This window comes from Hakea prostrata, chromosome 8 (genome assembly GCF_041222555.1).
Source record: "Hakea prostrata isolate BN-2017 chromosome 8, UWA_Hpros_2, whole genome shotgun sequence".
NCBI lineage: Eukaryota > Viridiplantae > Streptophyta > Magnoliopsida > Proteales > Proteaceae > Hakea > Hakea prostrata.
This window is the reverse complement of record NC_142607.1, coordinates 14,518,404-14,541,665: the sequence shown is the minus strand read 5'-3', so window position 1 is coordinate 14,541,665 and position 23,262 is coordinate 14,518,404. Positions and strand designations below refer to the sequence as shown.

Here is a 23,262-nt window from a genome sequence, read left to right as displayed (position 1 = left end):
CGAAATCAAACCTATTCCTGAGCCGGTTCTCAATTACTGTCAATTACTGTGTTGAATCGGAGCGATTTAGTAAACCACTCAAAAACCTATTCCTGAGCCGGTTCTCATTTGAAATGATTTTTGAAATATAAATTAAAACTCATAAAAAATTCTTCTTATTGCCTCAAATTTCCACCTTCTAAAAACCATGAACAGATCAATTGATTCTGGGAATGCAAAGCTCAATTAGAAAATCGATTTTTATTACATATTCTATTGTACTTTTCAAATGAGAAAAAACCAAATCTTTGAATTGCTAGGCAAGGTAGGCTAGCACATCTGTTTATCTTTCTCCTTCCATTTGAAGGATGTAATTCATAAAACCATTTTTATTTTAGAACTCCTCAAAATAGTTTTCAGCACTGAATTTACGGAAAAAAAGCAGCTTTGCTTGATGGCAATCTAATTGGATATTACATGATTCAATGTTTCAAATTTCAATCACTTCTCAGACAGGTTGACACCCCCAAGGAAACTCTCTGTTGCTTAAATCTAGAGAGCTAGGTTCAATATTACAAATTGACAGGTTTAACTATTTAAACCAGATTTCAGAATCCTACTACAATGAAAAATAATACAGAAAAAGCAATAGCATATACATTGTGCATCAAATAAGAGAATTGGTATATATTACAGGGAAGCATCAGTGAACCCTAGAAGATCAGCGTAAACCAGAAAGAACCTTACTAGGATCCAACTGCCCACTGTAATAACTTGATGAGACAACTGAGAGCTCCTGACGGCCAGTCCATTCTTCGGATGGTTTCAAGACAATTGAGTTCTCAACAACTGCTGAATCCACACACAACATTCTTTTGTAGTCTTCATCCCCAAAGTCTGGCAAAGCTTTAGACTTTTTGTCCCATGGGTTCCATACAACTGCAAGTAATGTAATAATATGTCAGGATATACTACTGCATAATCTGCTCATTAAGTTTTCAACCAGTGAATGTAGATATGTAGAAATGTAGAAATGTAGAAATGTAGAAAGCATGATATAGGTTTTCACCAGCATCTGGTAGGCCTTCCTTCCTCAGCACAAGGGTCCTTTTCTTGTCATGGTCTATGATAGCAATCTTTGTTGGTGTGCTCAAATACACTCTGTCTACCTGCCAATAAAAAACATATTCATCAATCAATCAAGAAACTATGGCACTGTTTGTTTGAAGAACTTGGAGAGGGTGGAAAAACAAGTAGAAAAAAGTAATCTTTTTCATAAAATCCCAAAGCATGGTATGTTTGGTTCAATGGGGTGGAAAACTGAGCAAACAAACTTCTTTAAACACATGGCATCCCACTTTTCCCACCCCATCTCATTTAAAGTTCTACATTTTTAATGGGATTTTGTATGGAAGAGAAGGAAATGATAAAAGTGTGACCCGCATTTTCAACTTTTCCACAAAGCCCTTTTCTTTGCTTTCCTCTGCTCCCACTCCACTGCAAGTGGGCCCCACATGTTTATTTTTCCTACACTTTTTTTTGTCTTACAAACAGACTGTAAAGACATCTATATTTCAAGAGAACTGATAATCCAAAGTATGACCCTTATAAAATGAATTCCAGTTCTAAAACCATTTTTCCCCCTCACTAAGTTTTGTTCACATGTTTAGTCCTAGCTTGTCCACCACCCACAAAGTAATATGCCCAGACAGCAAAGGAAAAAGAAGGAAAGTAGTACTTCATCATCAAAAGTAATTGCATCAGCCTGTTCTGTGAACCTCTCTCTCCCCTTCAGGTTATCAAAGTAGTCAAGTGTCTCCAGGTCCTCAACACGCACTTCACTGCAAATCAAACTGCATCATAATCTCTCTCCAATGGATAACAGAGAAATATTTTGCATAACTAATGAATTTAAACTGACCAAACCATACAACTCACCAATGGAGGAATTAAGAGGCTAGAGAGAAAGTAGATAACATGTAAAATGGACAGAGGGCCTTTGAACAACAGTAAACCAGAGGAGACAACGAATTCAATCATAAATCATCTCTGGCTGGATGCAATAAGCTGTCGGAAACTGGACAAACCTGATATCTGAGACAGATAAGTAATTACGCAGAGCAAACGTAAAGGAGAATGCCTTGTTGTCAGTATTCCTCACTCGAGGAATCAAAGTAAGCTTGCCAGCACCAAGTGAAATACGAAGCCGCAATTCAAAACTACAAAATAAATTGGACTTAAGAGGTAAACAGGTTTAAGAAACTCCTTAATTATCCAACATGAATTTCAACCAATCCAAATGAGCAGTAGCTATACCTGCGGGGCCATGTCTTCAAATCCTCTTCTGTGGACTTCAAAATGAGATCCACGCAAGACTGGCTGTTAGCCGGAGGTAAAGGAGCGGGGCTACTATCTATTGACCACAATCTGTTCCTAGCAAAGCCATGCTGTTCTAGGGTTCCAAAATTAGCAAACTGCAAAAAACAACAGGGCTTGTTAAATAGGTCAAACTAAACCAGGATGCTGAACAGATCTTCAAAGTACTCCAAAACCTACCTGAGGAAAGCAGACAGGTATTCCTCCCCTGATAGCTTTCGGTGGTTTCCAAACAGCCTGTTTAACATTATGAGCTCTTATACTAATTGCCAATACAGATAAATTTCTTCAAATTAGAAATTAAAATAGATGTAGTCAATCAATAACAACTGCTTCAGGCTTTGAGTTAAACAATGTAACACAAACCATGGAGCACTATCCAGATCCATTTATTGCTCTGGAATAATATAAAAAGCAAACAAATTTTCCAGGTTTGGATTCTCAAGTTATCTGCCAGCTGCCAACCTAAATTTGACCCAATGGGTTATCTTTAGAGAAGATGTTCTAAGATGTCTGATCTTTCATCTCCAAATCCCCTCCCTCTCTCTTATTACCCACAATTGATCCCTTCAACTCTGGCTCCAGCTAAAAATGGCAAATTGAAAATCAATCTCCCTGCAACTCTGGTGATAACTGGAAGCGTGTAACTTCACCAGAAGAACTCATGAAGATTGATGGTTCAAAATTCAAGAATAGGATTGCTGAACTGGCCGACTCGGATCAGAATTGGCAATGACTTGATCCCAATACAACTGATTCATGCATGAAATGCTAGAATATCTCAGTTTTCCAATCTGAGAGCTAATTCTATGCTAATTGAGACCAATTTCAAGCAGATGCATGGTGTTGATTTCATGTAATCTTAAACCTTTCTTCTCCTCTCAATCAAAAAAATCACTCGAGAACTTGATGGGAGTTTAAACTTTAGATATACATAAACCTTCAAAATATGGAACTAGACCTGAAAATTAAGCTAGATGGCTGGAGAGACATCAGTAATCAGAGCTGCAGCAGAACTCAGTGCAGGGTGCAAAATCAGGTTGCTCAAAATCCTAATGAAAGCTGTGGGTTATCAAATACAGATACCTGCAGCTGCAGGCATCCATCGATTAAGTTAAAGAAAGGAGAGATAAGGAAGGATGATGAGAGTCGTTTCACTAGATTGGAAGGCCACTGGGATGCCTACCAATAGACTCCTTCCCAGGTGTGCCAGACAGGAGACCTTATCCCTAAATATCTGCAATCTATGCCCTTCTTGACAGGAAAACAAAATGCTGGCAATTTATGGTAGGCACTTGTGTCATACAATATAGAAAAATGGAAATAAAGAAGTCTTGAAGGATGTGAATGTAATAGAAAACAGCACATAACTCAGTAAAGCATATAACTCAGTAGAGCACAAAATCAAAAAGGAAGCTTCGCAGCCTGAAACAGCTGAGTCTATACTTATAATGTGGATTCTATTGCAGAAAATGAGGTTTCTATTTACTCTCCTGAATTTGTTAGCACTAAATATAACGGATCAAAGGAGGAGTTAAAAATAAAATAAAAACTAATCGATTAAGAGTTAAAAATTCTAATTTAAAAAGAAAGGAAAGGATCATGTCAGATTGTTCCAGAGACCCATCCAAAAGATAGATTTGCACGAAGTAATTAATACCCATGGTGAAAATGCAGTAATACACCTTGAGAAAAAAATAATACCACCATACTGTTACAATAAGAAATCAAGAAATCAATAATTTCCAGTACAAAGTTAAAAAAACCACCTTAGAAATCTCAACAATAGTAGATAACCATCCAATTGCCCAAAAGAAGATAACACATTTAATCAAATTAGAATATTGCAGATGCATTTTGTCAGAATGGATTTACCTTGCTGCTCATAAAGAGCATATCTTCCCTACGTTCATTCTTCCAGGACACAACTTGCCCACCATACAGGAGCACCTACATCCATTTTAATTAAAATTGGATCATCTCACTTATAAATGAATAATTAATAACAAAAAGTAAAAGTTAAGAACCTCATCATCTTTAGAAAATTAATCTAGACATGTATTGTTTTTAGAAGAGGTGGGAAATCATGTCAGATTATACAGCATATAAACTGTGATTTGTATAACATTTAAAGGCAGTTTTAGCTCTGGAATTCACCAAGGACTCTTTCCTTCGTATTTGTTTGTTCAAGTTCCAATTTTCAGTTCAAAACTGGCATCAGAAGAGGGTTTCTTTGATTGTCTAAGGAGGACACCCAAAAAATAAGTAAGATTACAGACAACTTTTCAGTTGGCCTGCAGGTTTTCCCAATAATCCAGATCCCCTGGTCAAATGAAATGCAAACTATTCATGTCCCCATTGTAGCTAATCTTTTTCATTTGATGGTCTCAGAATCATTTACAGCAGGACTAAATGACTAATACATGTCTAAACAACTTCACATTTAATTAGAAAGTGTAAAGACTTTAGAAAAATCAACATATGAGTTTGAGGATAAACAGTGTCTGTCTAACAAATAGGAAACTCATCATGGTATTGGAAAAGAGATTCGAGAAACTTCAACAACAAGACAATATATGGCATCCACCCCATCGCTGATATCCAAACACAAATCAATAACTAATAGTTGGTTTCACAAAGATGGACTTTTTCTCAGCTTAGCAAATAGGCAACTTCTCCAAATTGTTTCCTATGCATATCGAAGATGCGGTGAACAAACTTTGAACAGTAAAGGGATTGTGACAGACATTGACAACTATTTTCTTGTAAAGGGGGGGTTTTAATTGGAAAATTGCAACATATGGAACTCCTATCTGGTGTGTCAATTGGATGACTATTCAGGGTCTCACAAAAACTCCTCTGCAAGAATTTCATTTTAAAAAGAAATCAGGGAAGCTGGAAGAACCAAGGCAAATTTTCAGGAGCAAAGTTTCATCTGATAAATCTCAATTGGTTTAACAACCAAGGCCATGCCCACAAGGCTCCAGCATTTATCAAGGCCTGGAGAGGGTCAAATGGCTGTTGCAATCATGCTGGTCCAACAATCAATTGGATCGGCATCAACATCCTTCTAACCAGAAAATTTTCAATAATTTTTCGTTTCCAGCAATTAAGCTGAGAACACTGTTCTCTTCATATTATCACCTTCTGCAATTAAGTGTTCTACTTTTAGAGTAAAAGGTCCCTCCTTTCCTAATCTATCGCATACCCATGACTCTGAATTTCTACCAATCCCATTCTAACGATTATTTTCTCCAGGCAGCACATCACAATTGGTTCTTTATCATAAAATCATATAAATATAGAAATAACTGGAAGCTTACAATCCCCATCATCCTAAACAAAAGAAATGAAGGGGGGGAAAACCGTTGCAGTATTATCTATTTAGCATTCGAACAGAGCATGTTATCACTTAATATAAGAACCAACAAAACAAAAAGATCTAGTCGAGGTTATAGGAAGAAGAGTACATCGGCAGTCGATCCGCTGGGCTCGGTCAATATAACCTTAGACAATCCCTCCGGTTCGTGCACGACAGTCAACGGCATCTGCTTCGACCTCTATCTCCCTATAAGAACTATGAAGAAATGATTTCTTGCAACACCTTTTTAAGATAAAGCGATCACTGAAGCAGCATCGACGACTCAGAAACCCTAATGAACTGCAAACACGAGATGAATCGAACTTCAAATAAAATCGAACAAAGAATCCAAACAACAACAAGAAGAAAATATAAAAATAAAATAATCTTCAGACCTTTCCCTGTTCTGATTTAAATAAATACCGGCGTCGAGTCTGACGAGCAACCCACCAACGTCTACTTCGACCTTGTAGCCAAGAATCCTTTTTTATTCAAGGAAAACAAACACAGAAAAGAGGGAGATTATGGGGCCCAAAAGGTTTTCCAAATTCCAAAGGGAACGCACTGATGCTCTGCTTCTTGGCGTCTGTTTACCTAAATAAACAAGCAGAGCATGCTTCCGTACAAGTCTTTTGAGTATAATGAAAAAGGAAAGATTATCAGAATTGGGGGTTTCAGAAGCAAAATGGAGTTGATTGATTCTAGGGTATAAACAATACAGAGGTTATAGGAAGGAGACTCTTGAATTTGATAAGATACGTGACCTGCAATTGGTGGTGATCGTTCAGGTTACTCACACCAAGACAAAAAAAGACGACCGGTGCGACTTGTTTGTTGGTAATTGGGAGTTGGAAACGACAGACATGAAATGAAATGCTGCTGCTTCTTCTTCTGCCTTGCCCGTCTCTCTCTCTCTCTCTCTCCCCTTTTCTTCGCTTTCACTGCTTCAGAAGTCACGAGGTTAATCTGCTACAGAGACTTTGAACGATAGGACCAGGGTTCGAAGGGCATTTGTTGTAAATTCAGGAAGTTCCTTTTGATAATTTGATGCCAATCTGACGATTCATAGACCACTCGACGTATCTGTTTCTTTTTTTCCTTTTCATGTTATATTTTCATCCAATCCCAATAAAACGGATGCAAGTGTCGCCTGACCCGCCCTAAACCCAACCTGAGTCCGAATAGGGCTTGGGTTCAAGATTTTGGCCTTGAAAACTATTTAGAGCCAAAATATTATAGACCTTACTAGGATCAGCACGCCTGAGATTATTTTTTAGCTCGTGGGGCCTGTCCGAACCTGTCCCTAATTTTGATCATGATTTTGTCCATAATGTTGATTTCAATGAATTACAAACATGAACAAGGATAGGGCCAATCAGGGTCAAAGCCAAATATAAGGTCAATCAAGGTTAGGGCCACGTATAGGACCTAGATTATAAGGCATAGGGCCAATCTTGGGATTGCAAGGACAGCCGGCCCAACCATGAAACCAATCTTTAACCAATCAAGGCCAATCCTTGAGTTACTACCTAATATCAATATTAGTCATTTGTCATGTAAAGCTTAGGATCTTTCTTTAATCATTGGCCCTGAATTAGGGTTAGGGCAGGAATAGACCTAGATTATAATACATAGGGCTAAGCTTGGGATTGCAAAATCCCGGCCCAACCCAACCATGAAACCAATCTTTATAAAATTTTCAATCCCTCCCCTTGAGTTACTACCTAATATCAATATCATTCCCATAATTGTTCATTTTATCAGTCAAACCCTTTATTACTAACACCATCAGTCTTAGTTTGTTATATTTATTTTATTTTCAATGTTACCCTTACATGCTAAGGTTAAAATGATTAGAAAAGAAAGAAGTCGAAGATGATGAAACTAGAATTTAAGGTTTCTTGTTCAAAATTATTCTTGTCTTTTTTAGAAGTTTAACTTACTTACATTAGCATCTAATTGTGATTTCTCAATACTAAAGGGTGTCATTGATATATTTTCAACCTACAATAAATTTGATTAATAAATTAATAACTCCATCAATGGCATTAATTCTGTTGGATTTATTTATTTTCAATAGTTACCCTTACAAGCTAATTTGTTTAGAGCACTGTTCACATGATTGTTTGAGTCTAGAGATTTCAAATCTATGGAGCCATGGTTCATAAAACTTAACTGATTTATCGTTCAAAATTATTCTTGTCTTTTTTAAAAGTTTAACTTATTTACATCATCATCTAATTGTGATTTCTTGATATTAAAGGGTGTCATTAATATATTCTCAACCTAAAAAAAATTGGTTAATAAATTGATAGCCCAGGGTGACATCCCTAGATTTGGCATGACATCTCAAATATTGGCTACACAATTTTATGGGTATAAATTTATCAATGAAAAGAGTAATTTATTTTAAATGTTACCTACCATAATAAAAAAGGGCCCCTCTCTTGATTGTTTTTGAGATTCTGCCATTCAACTACTATATAAAAGAATGGCAATTACAACTACCTTAAAGAATAGCAAACAAATTTTTTTTTTTTTTTTTTTTTTTTCAGATCTAAAGTTCATTCGAGGCAGCTTACTGGGATATGCACACCTCGACTACATCTTCAGGAGAAACTTTATATAATTAATACAAGTGGGTCTTCATCCCTGACCCTGAGGGGATTATAACTTTAACTTCCTATGTGGAAGCATTTGTTTTTTGCCAACCGAGCCACACCTCGAAATTAAAAGATCCAACATTTTTGTTTCTTTGTTTCTTCCTGTTTTGAATTGAATATAATTATTATATGAAAAAGAGAAAAAAGATGTACAAGTTGTTGTTTAACTTTAAATAGACTACAATAGACCCTATCATAGACCTACCTCTTTCAATAGGTAGACTCAATTACTTTATGTTTAATAGGTTTAATTTGATTTCCTCTAATTCTTTGTAGATAGGTCCCATTTGTAGCACCAAATCTTAATGTTAGATGAATCTATATAATTACAAAAAGTTCATACAGGATTCAAAGGAGACAATAGAATTTTAAAAAAATAATTGTCTAGGACCACTTCTCACATGAAAAATAAAACTATTATATGAAAAATAAATAAATAAATAAAATTTGTGCATTGCCAGTATATGGGGGCCACCCCAGGAAGAAATGGCTTCCCCAATCCACTAAAAAAAACTACAAAATTTGATATATTTTACTCAATGAAAAGAAAATAATTTAGAAAAATTCAGCTTTTTCTAAGTTATAATTTTAAACATTAGAAATTGAATCAGCTTAGTGCTAGGTGGTTCATGATAAAAAGGCATGGAATTAGTTAATTAATTTATTTTATATAAAATTTAATTCTAATATTTAGATTAAAAATAATTTCTCCACTAAGCAGGTTGAGATCCCAAATTTAGAGCTGCCAGTTAAACTAATATTATATTAGCCGTTGGTTATTTTTGTGGATGTTAAAAGTATGGGTTATTCTAATTATATAAATATGAGACCAAGTTATGACAAATAATAATAAATTAATAAAAATAGAACCAAGTTGGTCAATTGGAAGCTTCTCCCCACTTTCTCTGTTGTTGGTAACCAAATCTGACTTGATTATCTCAAATCTATGATGATTCTATTGTGGTTGAATCAGATTTTCATAAAGTTTTATCGATGATCAAGGATTATAGTTTTCCAGTGGTGGAAAGCTAATTAGACTAAACAGTGATTTAGCGGGTTTTTATTGACAAATTAGACTAATGTATCTAATGAAAATCAAATTTTGGAGTGTTTGTATCTTTCAAACATAAAGTAGGATGCTAATGCTTTAATGCCTCCATTTTGATCGTTTTTAAATGTATTCAAAGTCATCCAATTATATTGTGAATTCCTTAAGGGTCTTGTTTGGTCACATAAATCTGAGAATTATACATGTTTGGTTGTAAAAATCTCTAGATTCATGAAATCTAGAGATTCACATTTTTACACTAAAAACATGAATCTGTAGATTTAAGGGTAAGTGGTGAAATCCAGAGATTTCAAAAAAGCTATACATTTACTCATTCACAAAAATCACATCGATCAAATAATATTTTAAGATGAATCTACAGCTAACCAAATCTCATTGATTGAATATTGATTTATGGGGTTATATAAATCTTTGATCCTTCAATTATATTCAGAGGATTCATGTGACTTTCAATCTTTTTGAATAGCTACTTTCCATGAGTGGACCACATTTTTTTTGAGATAAAATGCGAAAAGGTCCTAAAGATTTGGGGAAGAAAAATTTTAGACTCTTTTCATGTGATGATTGAGGTTGTCTGATTCAAATCACATTCATTTTGATTTCTTGTGCCGACCTCTACTCTAGTTTCAAAGACAAACTCAATTACCTGAAGGAACCCCATGTTGGGTTCTTCATTATGAGAGCAAGGATACCATTAATTCAAGGAATCCCTCTCTTTTCTTTTGGGCTAGTAAATAATTCTTAAGAAATATCAAATTAATTGATTAATCTCTACTAAGAGTTCTAATTATGTCCTTTATATCTAGCAATGTTTTTTAAGCAAAAAAATTAGGCTGATAAGGTAAGGGTTGTGTCATCAACCTCAAGGAATTGGTCCTCTTGAACAAGACCAACACCTCTCAATATGAAATTAGGAATTCAACTTGCAATAAATGTTTGACACAATACGAAATCATTTTGTAACCAACTTCTAAGTGTGAATAACAATGTTTAATGTCTATTTTGTCTTTCTAAAATTAAAAAGTCAAAACACAATATTGCAATCATTTAGATAAATCATATCAAGTACTAATTTTGCGCTTGATTCTTATCATTTTGAATTTCAAAACAAGACTATCTAAATTATTATTTTTTTGTGTTGAGAAAAAAAACTTAAAAGAACTTTTTAAATTTGATAATGTCAAATTAAATAGTAAAAAAAAAAAAAACTAATGAAAGTAAGAAATTTTAAAATTAATAAAATTTTGAAAAGTAAATAATAAAAACTAACCAAATTAAGATTAATTCTCTCCTAATTACTAAAGTAAGAATGTAATTTAATATAAAATATAAATAAATAGAAACAATTTAAAATTATTTTATATTTTTTAAATAAATAAAAACTATCACGTCATCACTTAATTAACGAAATTTAATGGTAATGAGCAACAATAATTATAAGTAAATTGTAAAATTAAATTAGTAATTTCAAGAATTATAGAGAATAAAATAATAATTAAACTATAATAGAAGGGCAAGATTAATTATCCCTAAAAATTTCTATCAAAAATAAACATTCCCAAGTTTCTTTGTTCATGCTGAAAACAGAAATATCAACACCCTTTCTACACAAGCTTCAGATGTTCCGAATTTATCATATAAACAATTTATGATTCCACTATAAGCTACCATGTACTATCTACTATCTGCATTAGGAGGAAAGAGAAGAAGAATCTACTCGGCTCTCTCCAGCAACAAGATCCATGACAACCCGCGTGATGCTTCCAGCATTCTTCATCAGCAACTTCTTATTTGTCTCTGTGTCACAGAATCCCTGCGCCAAACCCAAATTTCCAATCCATAAATCTGTAGGCAGCAAGTTAAAAAACTAACCTCCATGGGGTACTTCCCAGCTGACACTAACATTAACAGGCAAACATATGGAAACTAGAAATAGCTGCACTTTCCATATTTTTTTCTCATTAAAAATCAAAAGAAACATTATCTTACCATTGCCTTCAGTTCATCAAGGATTGGATCCCACTCTGAAAAACCACAGAGACCATCAACACACTGCTCCAGATTATAGTCATTATTCCTCAGGATGTCCTTGTTCACATCAACCTGCTTAAAACCCATCTCTTCCAGCTCCTTCAGAAGTGTTTTTTCAATGTCAGCCTCAGATTCTCCAGATGATGTTTCCATATCCATTACTGAAGAAGATTCAGGAAGCTGTTCAGGGAAAACAGTCACTGGATCAGATACTAAACGAGGGACTCCTCCTGGCTTCACACCAACAAGTAAGCTGTCATCTACAGGGAACTCAAGTGCTCGATCCTTGCTTGGGTGTTTATCTACAACAGGCCTTGCTGATTCCATCTCGATGTTAGAGATGCCAGACTCTAGAGGGGGCACTATCTGCTGGCTCAACGTTGACATCAATGATCTCAGTTCCCGTTGTCTCACTACAATAAGGGGGTAAGTTCAAGTTCAAGCCATGAGAACTACTAGCAATTGAGCCCTCTGAAGAAGCATCATCTACCTGCACCAGCATGAAGAAAAAGTCGCTAAATTGTTGCAAATTTGTCCAAGAGAGAGGAAGTGGGTGTTGAATCAAGTAGTGTCCTTACCGAAACCTGGATGAGAACCCAAACTTGCTGCCCAAATTTCTCGCCTGATGGTGACTCCATCCCCCAGTACGACACATAACCACCAGGGAGTAGAGGAGCCTTAAATTCAACGGCAACGTCAAGTTCTTTATCCACAGGGATGCCATCCACAGGAATCTGCACAAGTTATTAGCATTATTAAGAGAGTCAAAACCACCACACACACAAACTGCAAACTCCAAAAAAAATAATAGAATAACTGATATCCAACCTCCAACTCAACCAAAACTTTGTCACTGAACTGGGCCCCCCCAATCCACACAAGATGTGTTCCACAGGGCCAAGCAATAGTACCATTGTTCCGTATACGCCATATCTTAGTAAACTGGGTTTCTGGGGCCATCATAGTTCCATCAATAACATTCACATCTTCAATGAAGCAACTATCAAGCTTTTGTTGACATTGTTTCGCCCTGCAAACTTGCAGCATGTGTGGTAATGATGGACGCTGAAAGACAGCAGAAGGGAGGTTAAATAGGTAACCATGCGATGAACAAACATAAAATACATGAGTCTATAAATAGATCATATTTCCACATACGGGGGGAAAGAGCTTTTTAAATAACTGTGAAGACTGCAATGACATTGGACGGTCCATTCTAACATATTCATCCTTGTTGCCCATTTTTGAGTAGCAGATACCGCACAGGTCATAATTTTCTTTCCTGCCAAAATGAGATCCCCATGTAAATCACTAGCAGTATAATTATACTATTGTCATGGTTAACAAACAAAAAGATCAAGAGATGTGAAAACTCTGCCATTCTTACACTTTTGACTTGAACCATGGGCCTGTTATAGGATACACCCAACAAGCATTGCACCTGACATCCTTGTGGAAGGTTCTGCTGCTCCTTTTTGATAAGCGATGTCGATAGAGCCCACCAGGAGGCACATCAGAGGATTCCGCTCCACTACCCGCCCTGAATGGGCATTTACTATGGGGATTGAAACCACCCTGCAGTACAGAAGAATATCGAGAACCAGAGGGAAGTTGCTTGTCACCTCCAAACAAGAAATCTTCTTCTAGGGGATAAATTATTGGAAGTGATAGCTTGGAAGCATTTGGAGCTAGAGATGGGAGGGGGCCGCCAGGTAACGTATAAGACAGGTTCTCCCAGGCACCTGGCTTCCCACCAAGGTTACCATTATAGTCCTTCTGGATGTCCTTTTGATTGGCACTGATAGCATTATGCCACAGCACTGCAGGAGAAGAGAAACCAGTATCCAAAAATCCTGATGCAGTAGAATCTTTTGGATTCAGATTAAGATCCATAGAAGCAGCAGGTTTTAGAACTGAGGCCCCTGCACCTCTAGTAACACTACAACTGTCACATTGCTTTTTATCATCCGTTAAGTTTGCATTGGAATCTTTAGCAATATGAACATCTCCTGATTTTTTCTCAGTAGCTGCACCCTGTGTGGTTAAATGTGCACCAGATTTACACTGGGGAAATGACTTCAGCTTATTGAGTTCCAACTTTGACAAAAACTCAAGAAACTCAGCCATTGCTGGAACAGAGGATGCAGCCTTTGCAGCCAAATCATTATAGAGCTTTGAGAGTACATCATGTAGTGGCGCTGGTACAGATTTCAGGACTTCAGTAACAGCAGAAGTGATGTTTGGGAATAGAGGACTCTTGATCAAGGGTGACCTCATAGGGGATGAACTTCCACTAGACTGTCTCTCATATCTTCCATTTCCAGTAGCGTTCAGCAGTACATTAATTCTCAGCGGATTGAGACATTGTCTAAAGGCATCATGCAGATCATCATCATCGACGAGTGTTATACTATCATTGTCTTCATCAATATATGTGAGTTTAGTATCAGCATCAGGAGAAAACTTAAAGAGATCGAGGACCTTTGCTGTCAGTTGGGCCATATTGAGATCCACAGAGCCATCTTCTTGGACGTACACAGAATAGCGTCGCAGTGTCTCCCCATATTTCACCTAAAGCAATACCCAAACAGTTAAAGAACTATAATGTATAATATCTCATAGTTGATCAGAGCACAGGAGTAAGCAAGATACAACCATGTATTGAAATACCAGATATATTAACAATTATAATAATTGCTTCATCTTCTCATTATTATTGTTTGTAATTCACAGTGATTATTAGTAGTATTAGCATTATACTAATTAGGAAAATTGTATAGCCCATTAGGTAGTGGTAGGCCTTTTCTTGCTGGAGGTGCTAATGTGCATCCAGCTTCTTGCTTGCTGCTGATGTAGATCACCTTGTTGTAGCCTCATCACAAGCACAATAAACATGACATAGAAAGGAAAATCCAGTTGCAATTATGTACATTGACTCTAAACCAAGTCATAGCTCACATAAGGTATATGGCCAGCACCAACTAGATGTACGTATCTACACATTTTAAACAGGATAGTATAAGTACAGGAATCTCTATTTCTCAACCAAGGGGATTGAAGGCTTCAATGTCAAATTAAAAGAAAACAAAAACCCCACAGACCTAAAGGCCTCAATGTTGCTTTATTTTGAAGAATTTTTTGATTTAAGATTTTCTGGTTGTGACTAGAGAACTAGTACTTTATGTATTAGTATTTGAGAACCAGAAATTGAAAAAAGAATGGGCATCTTTCAAAAAATTTGAGTGTTCCTCTTGACTTGGCTACTTTGTCAGGTAACTGATAAGACAAGAATGACAAATTGCTACTCATATACAGAAGGGAGGTGCCCGGTGAGTGATCCTTCCTTTTTATCTAAATAGAATAAGTCAACTCAAAAATAACCGTCCTCTAAATTCTAATTTGGTTTTCAACGATCTGTTAATGTAATGATGGAAGCACATCATAAAGGAACAGAAAGGGGACTACGTATTTGACTGAAACGCTGATCACAGGTTAGCCATCTCATCATAAAAACATATATATTTTCTTTAGGTACATGAGAGATAGAACGATTGCAAGGACTTTAAGCCACCAGGATAAATGTAACATCATTCTGCAATCTAAGTAGAGCAAACTAACTAGGCTCAATTGGCATTCGAAAAGCTATATCACCTTACAAAAAGCACACAGGTCATTTGTTAAAGCAGGATGAGAGCAACAATTTCACAGGAAAGCATGCTAAGACAATTAAATTCAGCACGACCTCAGAAAGTAGATACATTAGAAATAGCGGGAAGCGATCATCACGCTCCGAAAATAACAATGGTAAGAACGATGATTGATCGAAACCCATAGAGGAAAGCTCATGCCACAAGTAGAGATTCCTACCGTATTTCAATTAAATAAGATAAAGATACCGTAAAAGGAAACTAGATGAATAATCAACTTGAGAACTCAATCGCTCGAACCAATGGTTTCCGTGATACCATATATCGAGATTTTCCAGGGTTTCCAAATTGAATACCAAAACAACAATCTAGGCATGAAGAAAGAGTAAAAATTCTTACCTTGATCACTAAATCAGACATGACGTATGAATTCGACAACAGTCCGAAGCAAAAATCGATCAATGAAGCGTTCCACAGAAACTCGAGGAGTGATAAGCCCTAACCCTAACACGATAAAGTTGGAGAGAAGATGAGAAAATGCATAAATAACCAACCAGAGCGAGATGATCGGCAATAACGAGGAAGAAAAAAATACTTACGAGAATTTATATTTAGTGTGAGAGATATATCTCTCCGGCGTGAAAGTGAACGCGGACTCACTCAGTGCACGGCGGTGACCACTGACCAGCTTTAAGCGCGTTACTATAAGAAGAAGAACCGTAGATTATAGATTTCTCTCTTCAATTCCACTAAATTCTCAGTTCGTAATGCAGTAAAGCAACATCGTAACAGTCACTGAGCAGCAGCAGAAAACATATTTGAAGATGGATAAGAGAGGGAAGTGAGCATTGTTATGTAGAGATGAAGTTTTTTAGTTTCCTTCTCTCCCAAGGAATCTGAAGAAGGAGTTCTCCTTTCACACTGAGTTCTCCTTTTATCCGCTCTGAAATAATGGATGACGATTGACGAGTCCAAGATACCTTTTCCTATACTGGTTCGGAAAATTTCTCAGGAAAAATTTACCATTTCTTTTCCGGATGAAATTTATTTATAAGTCATTTGATCTCGTTGGACACATGTCACACATCCACAAGAAAATTGATATGATATTTATCTTAGGCATAAACGTCAATAATTATCTAATGGTTACGATTGAACCTTATTTTGAGGAAGAAAAAGTAAAATCTGAATTCCTAAAATCTCTCCTTATTTATTCTCTTTTTCCATTCCTATTTATTCTCTCTTCTCTCGTCTTTCTTTACACGTGGTTTAGGAAAAATTTGAAAAAGTTAAAGGTAAGGAATTTAATCTCTTACTTTTTCTCATTTTTTTTCTTCATTTTTTTACAATTTGAATTTATATGATTTCTCCTTTTCCTCGATTATTTTTTTGTTATTATTTTTATTTGATTTTTATATTTTGATTTGAATATTTGGAATTGTAAAGTAACAGACTATCACGATTCCTTTGGTTTGTATCTAGCCTTTTATTGTTGAAATCATTTTTTTCTCTCTCTTTTAGTGTTGATTTTGTAAGATTGTTTTAATAAAAACATTAATTGAAACTAAAAGGTATTTTATAAAATATTTATTTGTTAGCTATTCTTATGTTTTAGTTTACTTTTTATTTTTTGTAAATAAAATTTTTTATATTTTTGTAAAGATAAAAATGTCATTATTAATGATTATTTATATTTTTAATATGTGAGGGCCATGTCTATAAGTGATAATATTAACCAAAGGTGAGATATTTAGTGGGTCCCAAATGGGCTCATACAATGTGTGGTAAAAAAACATGATGGGGAGATGATCCAGACTCTCATTATCCGCCCCTCTCCCGATGTTGAATCTTGGATCCGCCCTTGTGTCTATCTTAAAAGACTGATCCCCTGCTCTTACATTGATGTACAAAGTGATGAAAGACATCCAACACCTCTTAATGTGTTAACCATATGGCTAACCATCTGGTCAAGAAGGCACCGTCCATCTCGGGTAGGAGGTGTTGGCCTATTTCCACTATTTGGTAGAGGGATCTCTCTTTCTTCTCACTTGTGTAATCCGGTTGCTTATAAATGAAAGTCTTTTTACTAAAAAATAAAATAAAATAAAAGCCAAAAGTAAATTTCGGTTTATAAATCTAACCAAAACAATGACTTTTCATTTCTTTTGGATATTTTTACCCCTAAAACTAACCATATTGATATACTAAGCAACCAACATCTTCTTCCTACAACCCCATTCTTCCCACCCCAAATTCTCTGCTTTTTTTTTTCCTCATTACTTTTATGGTTGCCTAATGTGTGGGTGTGGTTAGTTTTAGGGGTAATAATGTCCAAAGGGGATAAAAAAAAATTCAATATTTTGATTAGTTCTGTATACGCAAACTTAGTTTTGGTTAATATGTTAACTGTGTTACTATTTTGTAAAGAAAAATCAAAACGTAGCTAATTATGTAAAAAAAATTTGGTAGATGTACAACCAACACTACGAAAATGGATTAGTTTCACTCTCTCTAGATATTTAAGTCAAGGTAAAGATTTGTGTTCTTCCTCACACTTTTTTAACACACAATAGAGGTGAAGTCCACGTGGGACCTACTGAGTTTGATTCATTTTATTAGCACTAAGATAGGCCTCACATCTTTGTTGGTAAAATGTGAGTAGAGCACGAACTTCTACCTTGAAAGGTAGAGGATTCAGACTCATCATTCATGGATGACATTTGTTTATCAAAAATTAGTGGCATCTCTGATATGGGAAAAGATCTATCAACGTTTTAATAGATAAAGCAGCGCATGAGTACCATTGAAGGGTTACTCATTCAGTAATGACCGACACCTCTTATTAAAAGAGTTTAGGAATTTGACACTGCTAGTGGTAAGAAAAAAGCAACACTGCATGAGTAGCACATTTGAGAACTACGTTTCATGCATTTGAGTGAGGGTATAATGGGAAAACAATAACTGTTATGCTACACGTTCTGGAGCATCAAAATGCTAAGTTCTGATGAGATTTACACAAAAAAATGTACAGAAACAGCTCAGTAATACATTACTAGTCAGGTTAAACTATCCTGTGCATTTGCCAAAAGGATCTCTCTTTCTAGTAGTGCAAAGATCTCCTTCAGACGACGGGTAAACTTCTCTGTTATATTTCTGCCAATCCTCTGCCGGAATGTGGTGCCTTTAAGCCATGCCATCCCCATGTAAACATCACAATGGCATGAATGAGGTACATGAGTCTCAATCTGATATCTCAAATGCACCTGCAAATACAAGAGAGAGACAACAGTATGGAAGATCAAGTGGACTGAAAATGTCTCTCAGCATTGACAATAACAAGAAATAGAAGTTTCTCATACATGGAAGTGATCACCAAATGGAATCTCCTGAAAAGTCATAACCTCATCCACTGTCCACCCATTACCATTAGCAATGGGAGATTTCTGCTGAGTGCTGACTACTTCCCCTCCAAAGATTGAAACATGGCGGTTGAATTTATATGAGACTTGTCTTTCATGGGTGTCAGGTTTTACAACTTCCCATGGTGTGGTTGCATAGTTCAGACAACCAGATTTTCCCATCACAATATGTTCCAAAGCATCTCCATCAAACAGTCCCATCAATGAGTTTATCTGCAAGATAAAGCTTGAACAGCAAAATAAATCACAGGGACGACATAACCTTCTCTTAGAATACTTCCCAGACCCACCAAAAGAAGTAACTGCAATCAAAGAAAAAGAGAATGAAAGAATAAACAATTGACCACTCACATCAAAAGGGTGTTCTGCTGAGTAAATCTTGGACATTGTTGCACCTTCAAAACCAGAAATTCTCTCGTCATCTTCACTCAGAATAGATCTCCCATCTTGATCTTCACAGTCTTCTGCCCTTTGCTCTTTCTGCTCTGCACTCAGGGTTTTTGACCTCCATAAGGCCATGATTGTCCTATCCATAAAAGGTTATTCTAAATTATAGAAAGATTGTGCCCATTTTTAGTTTATTATTGTAAACCAAAGAATTTGTACATTGAGGCAATACTGGCCAACACAATGCATGATACCTGCTTGCTACACTGAATGAGCCAAAAGAGAGAAAGTGAAATCTAAGCCTGCCTTCATCATCTTGGGATTTTGCACCATACCTAGCATCCATTCCTTTTCCTTTATGCAGAACTACGACCAAAGATGGGCTACCCATAGAAGCAAGGCAAGGTGGAAGTTCTTGAATATCTTCAATGTCCTCCCAGAGGAAAAAGAACTTAGTTTTATGTCCAAACAAGTTGGCATAGAACCCAATTATTCGTGCAGAAACAAAGAGCCGACCCTGCAACAAGAACCAATCTCACTGCCATTCATTATAGTTGGCAGCTTAGAGTTTACTCCAAAAAGTGATGCATTCTAAAGTTCAAGAAAATTAAGAATTGGCCAGTGCCACTATGAGCAAAACAATTTCCCAAAAATAATACAAATAATTACACTCATGGGAAATACATTAATACAGAGTTCCATTATATAAAGACAACTTTAATGAGACTTGGAGGGAATATTCATAGCCATGTAATGTAACCTCTAGACTCTGTAATGCACAGAAAGCTCTACTCAGCTTATCACCAAAAAATCTCCTGAAAAAGTATAAGGCAATATGTATAACCTGCAAAGGCATCTTTCTCTTCAAGTAGCATGAGAAGTCATCGATCAGAAATTCTTCTGGGGGTAACTCAAAGAGCTTTTGAAACATCGAATTTTTGTAAGGTGACCGAAGGTTCAACTGCAAAACGTGCATTTTAGAAGAAAAATACATGAGAAACCAAGAAAGGATAATGGACCAGAGCAGAATCATGAATTACTTAAGAAACCACATAAAAATTATGATAGAATGCCCTACCTTCTTTCCAACTTCTTTCTCCATCTTCGATAAGCACTCTTTTATGGTTTCAACTCCCTTGTTGTTTTCTAAAAAGATTCTCACGTGCAGCCTGGACTGAGATGCCAGTGCCAATTTTCCATGAAGGGGGATCCACAGATCTGCCAGTTCTGCAGATGTATGCCTCAGAAAATTAATCTCAGCATGACCAAGAGAAGGAGCAGGATCAAATGGGCCATCAAAATCAAAAACTTCCACATCCAACATGGAAGGAGGCTCCTCCATAGCATCAAATTCCAGTATCTCTACATAAACTCTCCCAATTAGCCATTGGACAAACTTTAAGTGAATACAGAAAATTTGTCATTAGATCCCACAACGAAAAATTCAAAATCATACCATGCCATTGAGGATCATGAGTCTGAAGCTTGACAGAGCTTGTTCTACTCTTACCATTGCATGTGAAAACAACATAGGGATCAGAAAAACCAGTTGAATCAACAGATGCAAAGTTATTTCCTTCAATCAGAGCAATGGTAAGCACCCATCCATCACCTTGGCTTTTGATACCATGGTCACTGCCTGTTAGAAGGAGCATAGATCAGCATAATCTAGGTAACTTATACTTCCAAGCAAGAAAAACCATGTCAAACAAAACAATTCAAACATGTATTTTCTAATATTTGTTGATTGAAGCTGTATAAAAGATTACCTCTCTGCAGTCTAGCCTTAAAAAAATGTGATACCATATTAAAAACACGTTCAACTTGAAGCACAAGTAATCCACTGGTGATCAACTCTCCCAAAGTGTCAGGCAAATCCAGACCATTAAACTCCAACCCTTGGGGTTTCTTGGGCCCAGAGAGCACAATATGTAATAGGATGCAACAGATCATGAAAAACGTTGATACTACAGTAAAATTGCAAAAGTACTCAATTGCCAGCTCCAAGTTGGACTTGTAATCCATTTGCAGTGTTGCCAGCATATTTTCCTTCCCTAAAAGTTCTGCAGTATTAACCACCTTTAGATTTTGAGATAGCAAGCCTGCAAACTGTTCAAAGCTCTCCTTCAACCCTTGCCGAGCTCCTCCTTCAATCATACTTCTCATCATTGTGTTCTGAAAGAAGTTAATGTTCCAGGATACAACAAGATGAGTGGACTCTTCTCCAGAAGACAACTCTGGCCCAGGCATTATCCTGTAAAGTACCTCTACCTTGAAACAATTTCCATATGGAACATCTGGTGTGCTCACATTTGTCAACACTGCAAATTCCCTTCCTTCTGATTTTAGATAAGTTTGTTCCTCAATGGCCTTCACAGCCTTGACCAATTTTGTAGCTGTTTTTGTGTATGTAATAGTTCTAGTTAAACACGAATTTTTTACTGATTCCCATGTCCAACATCCCTCTTGCAAGTCTGTAGTTCCCTGCAGTTCTGCAAGATCCCTCTGGAACTGGGAATTTGGGCCAAAGAGTAGTGTGTTCAAATTTATCGGTGATACCGCATAGAAACAGTCAAGAAGGATGCCCCCCTCCAGTTTATCTGGCACTTCTTTTTCCTCATTTTTGGACTGCATTAATTCAATAGCTTCTTCAAAGCTGCAACTAGTTAGAGATTCATCCATGCAATCCTCGTAGTCAGAATTTGAGCAGACATCACTTTTAGAATCAGATGTGGTGCCTTCCTCATCCTTATTGAAAAGCTTTTCCAAGCGATTTGCAATAGCCTTCACCAGTTTCTTTCCGTTGGGTTTCTTATGGAATGCGGAAGCAGAGCTCCCAATATCTTGAGATTGTTCGACTGGGCTTCTGGACTCTATTGTGTTTGCATTGTGGAACCTTGGATGCACAGCAAGATGGTTGAGATCCAAACTGTCGCTCTCTCCATACAACGATAAAGTGAGAAGAATCTTCCCTGCATAGATTGAGAAAAATATTACAGACAACAAATTAAAGCAGTCACTGTTTACATCAACGGAATCAAGATATGATTGAGATGAATCTTCCATCCAATATTCACGATCAATTTTGTAATACAACTTATCATTTATTGTTAGGTAGTTGACTGATACCACAAAAGCTACAAAGCTGATATATTATACTAGCTCAATCTAATGGCCGTTCAGTAGATCGAGCCTCATTAAGGACATAACATTCCATGGCCAACAGCTATATATCCTGAAAGCAGTCCCCTAAATTGCAGTTAATGACTACAGTAACATACAAACAGCTACCTTCAAAAGAGTCATCCAGTTACCAAACCCGACAACAGTGAAGTTACATAGAAAAATTAAAATTTATGAGAATGACAGTTGCAACAGTTTCCTTCCCACTCAGATTTGTTTTAAAATTGCATATCGAATACTGAAAGGTGAGCATTACAAAGAAAACAAGAAGGAAAAACAACTAATGATGTAACAAACGAAAACAAGAACACAGAGATTCTAACCAGCATCATTGGTTGTGGATTTGCTGGTCTTGGGCTTCTCGAGCGAAAACCAAGTTGGAGCCAGCGTCTGCTTCTCCTCACCGACGACCGACCAGACAGGAACTCGAACTCGACCCAGTAAATCGACAGAGGCATGGAAAAATCCATGGTCATCACGTTGGCTAAAGATAGAAACTACGAGCTCCTCGTTAATGTCATGGACCCTAAAAACGAATTCTTCATTCCAGACGGGTTTCAGGGCTTTGTTAACGACCCTGGTCTTGGACTTATACTTTCCAACCTGGAGCTTTGCATAAAGATTCCCCTTTGGTTCCGTTCCCTGCAAATCACTGGCTTCCAACACATAAACATACAATCTCATCTCTAATTCCTTCTACTGCTACAAGTTCATCTTCTTTTCCCTCTTATTCGGACAGAGAGTTTTAACTGAATCATTTATGAACCCTGGGAAGAGATAAGGAGGGGAAAAAATGCTGTTGTCTTGATAGTCGGCAAAGTAGAAAAGAAGTGCTGGCGAAGCCATAGAGTTACGTGGAAGAGAAAGCAAAGCGACACGAGGGTCAAGAGAATGGGAAAGAAATATTAATTGGAAAACCACCATTAAAGTCCACACTTGCAACTCCAGCATCGGTTTAGTGCTGCAGAAACACGGCAAATGAGAGAGCATAAATGAAGAAACCATTCAGTTTTTACTTCACCAATTTGCTTTTCCTTCGGTGATCGATTCTTCAAATCTTCGAGAAACCATTCAGTTTACTTCTCCAATTCGCTATTTCTTCGGTGATCGATGCTTCTCAAATATTCTTTTTTCAAACTAATATGAT

The 23,262-nt window shown here is 36.6% G+C and overlaps 3 protein-coding genes across 3 annotated transcripts; all 3 read right to left on the bottom strand.

Annotated features, from left to right (window-relative positions):
* Positions 1 to 297: 297 nt before the first annotated feature.
* Positions 298 to 6,689, bottom strand: LOC149007151 (putative glucose-6-phosphate 1-epimerase). The gene is made up of 9 exons (XM_089165746.1): positions 6,112 to 6,689; positions 5,826 to 6,016; positions 4,231 to 4,305; positions 2,536 to 2,592; positions 2,296 to 2,453; positions 2,067 to 2,198; positions 1,718 to 1,820; positions 1,049 to 1,148; positions 298 to 918 (listed from the first exon to the last, which is right to left on the bottom strand). The coding sequence occupies exons 2-9, from the start codon at positions 5,901 to 5,903 to the stop codon at positions 701 to 703; spliced, it is 921 nt and encodes a 306-aa protein (XP_089021872.1). The 5' UTR covers positions 5,904 to 6,016; positions 6,112 to 6,689; the 3' UTR covers positions 298 to 700.
* Positions 6,690 to 10,942: 4,253 nt separating this feature from the next.
* Positions 10,943 to 16,103, bottom strand: LOC149007150 (protein JOKA2-like). Its single transcript, XM_089166545.1, is given in 9 exon segments — positions 10,943 to 11,261; positions 11,438 to 11,830; positions 11,832 to 11,969; positions 12,058 to 12,213; positions 12,308 to 12,544; positions 12,638 to 12,761; positions 12,867 to 14,050; positions 15,526 to 15,630; positions 15,726 to 16,103. Coding segments are annotated over 8 exon segments (2,376 nt in total). The 5' UTR covers positions 15,547 to 15,630; positions 15,726 to 16,103; the 3' UTR covers positions 10,943 to 11,138.
* Positions 16,104 to 18,048: 1,945 nt separating this feature from the next.
* On the bottom strand, positions 18,049 to 23,212 carry LOC149007149 (C2 calcium/lipid-binding and GRAM domain containing protein). Its single transcript, XM_089167366.1, has 9 exons — positions 22,439 to 23,212; positions 20,702 to 21,904; positions 20,389 to 20,571; positions 20,011 to 20,294; positions 19,777 to 19,893; positions 19,187 to 19,449; positions 18,897 to 19,071; positions 18,486 to 18,758; positions 18,049 to 18,389 (listed from the first exon to the last, which is right to left on the bottom strand). Exons 1-9 carry the CDS (start codon positions 22,797 to 22,799, stop codon positions 18,183 to 18,185), a joined length of 3,066 nt encoding a protein of 1,021 aa, XP_089023492.1. The 5' UTR covers positions 22,800 to 23,212; the 3' UTR covers positions 18,049 to 18,182.
* Between the last annotated feature and the right edge of the window lie 50 nt (positions 23,213 to 23,262).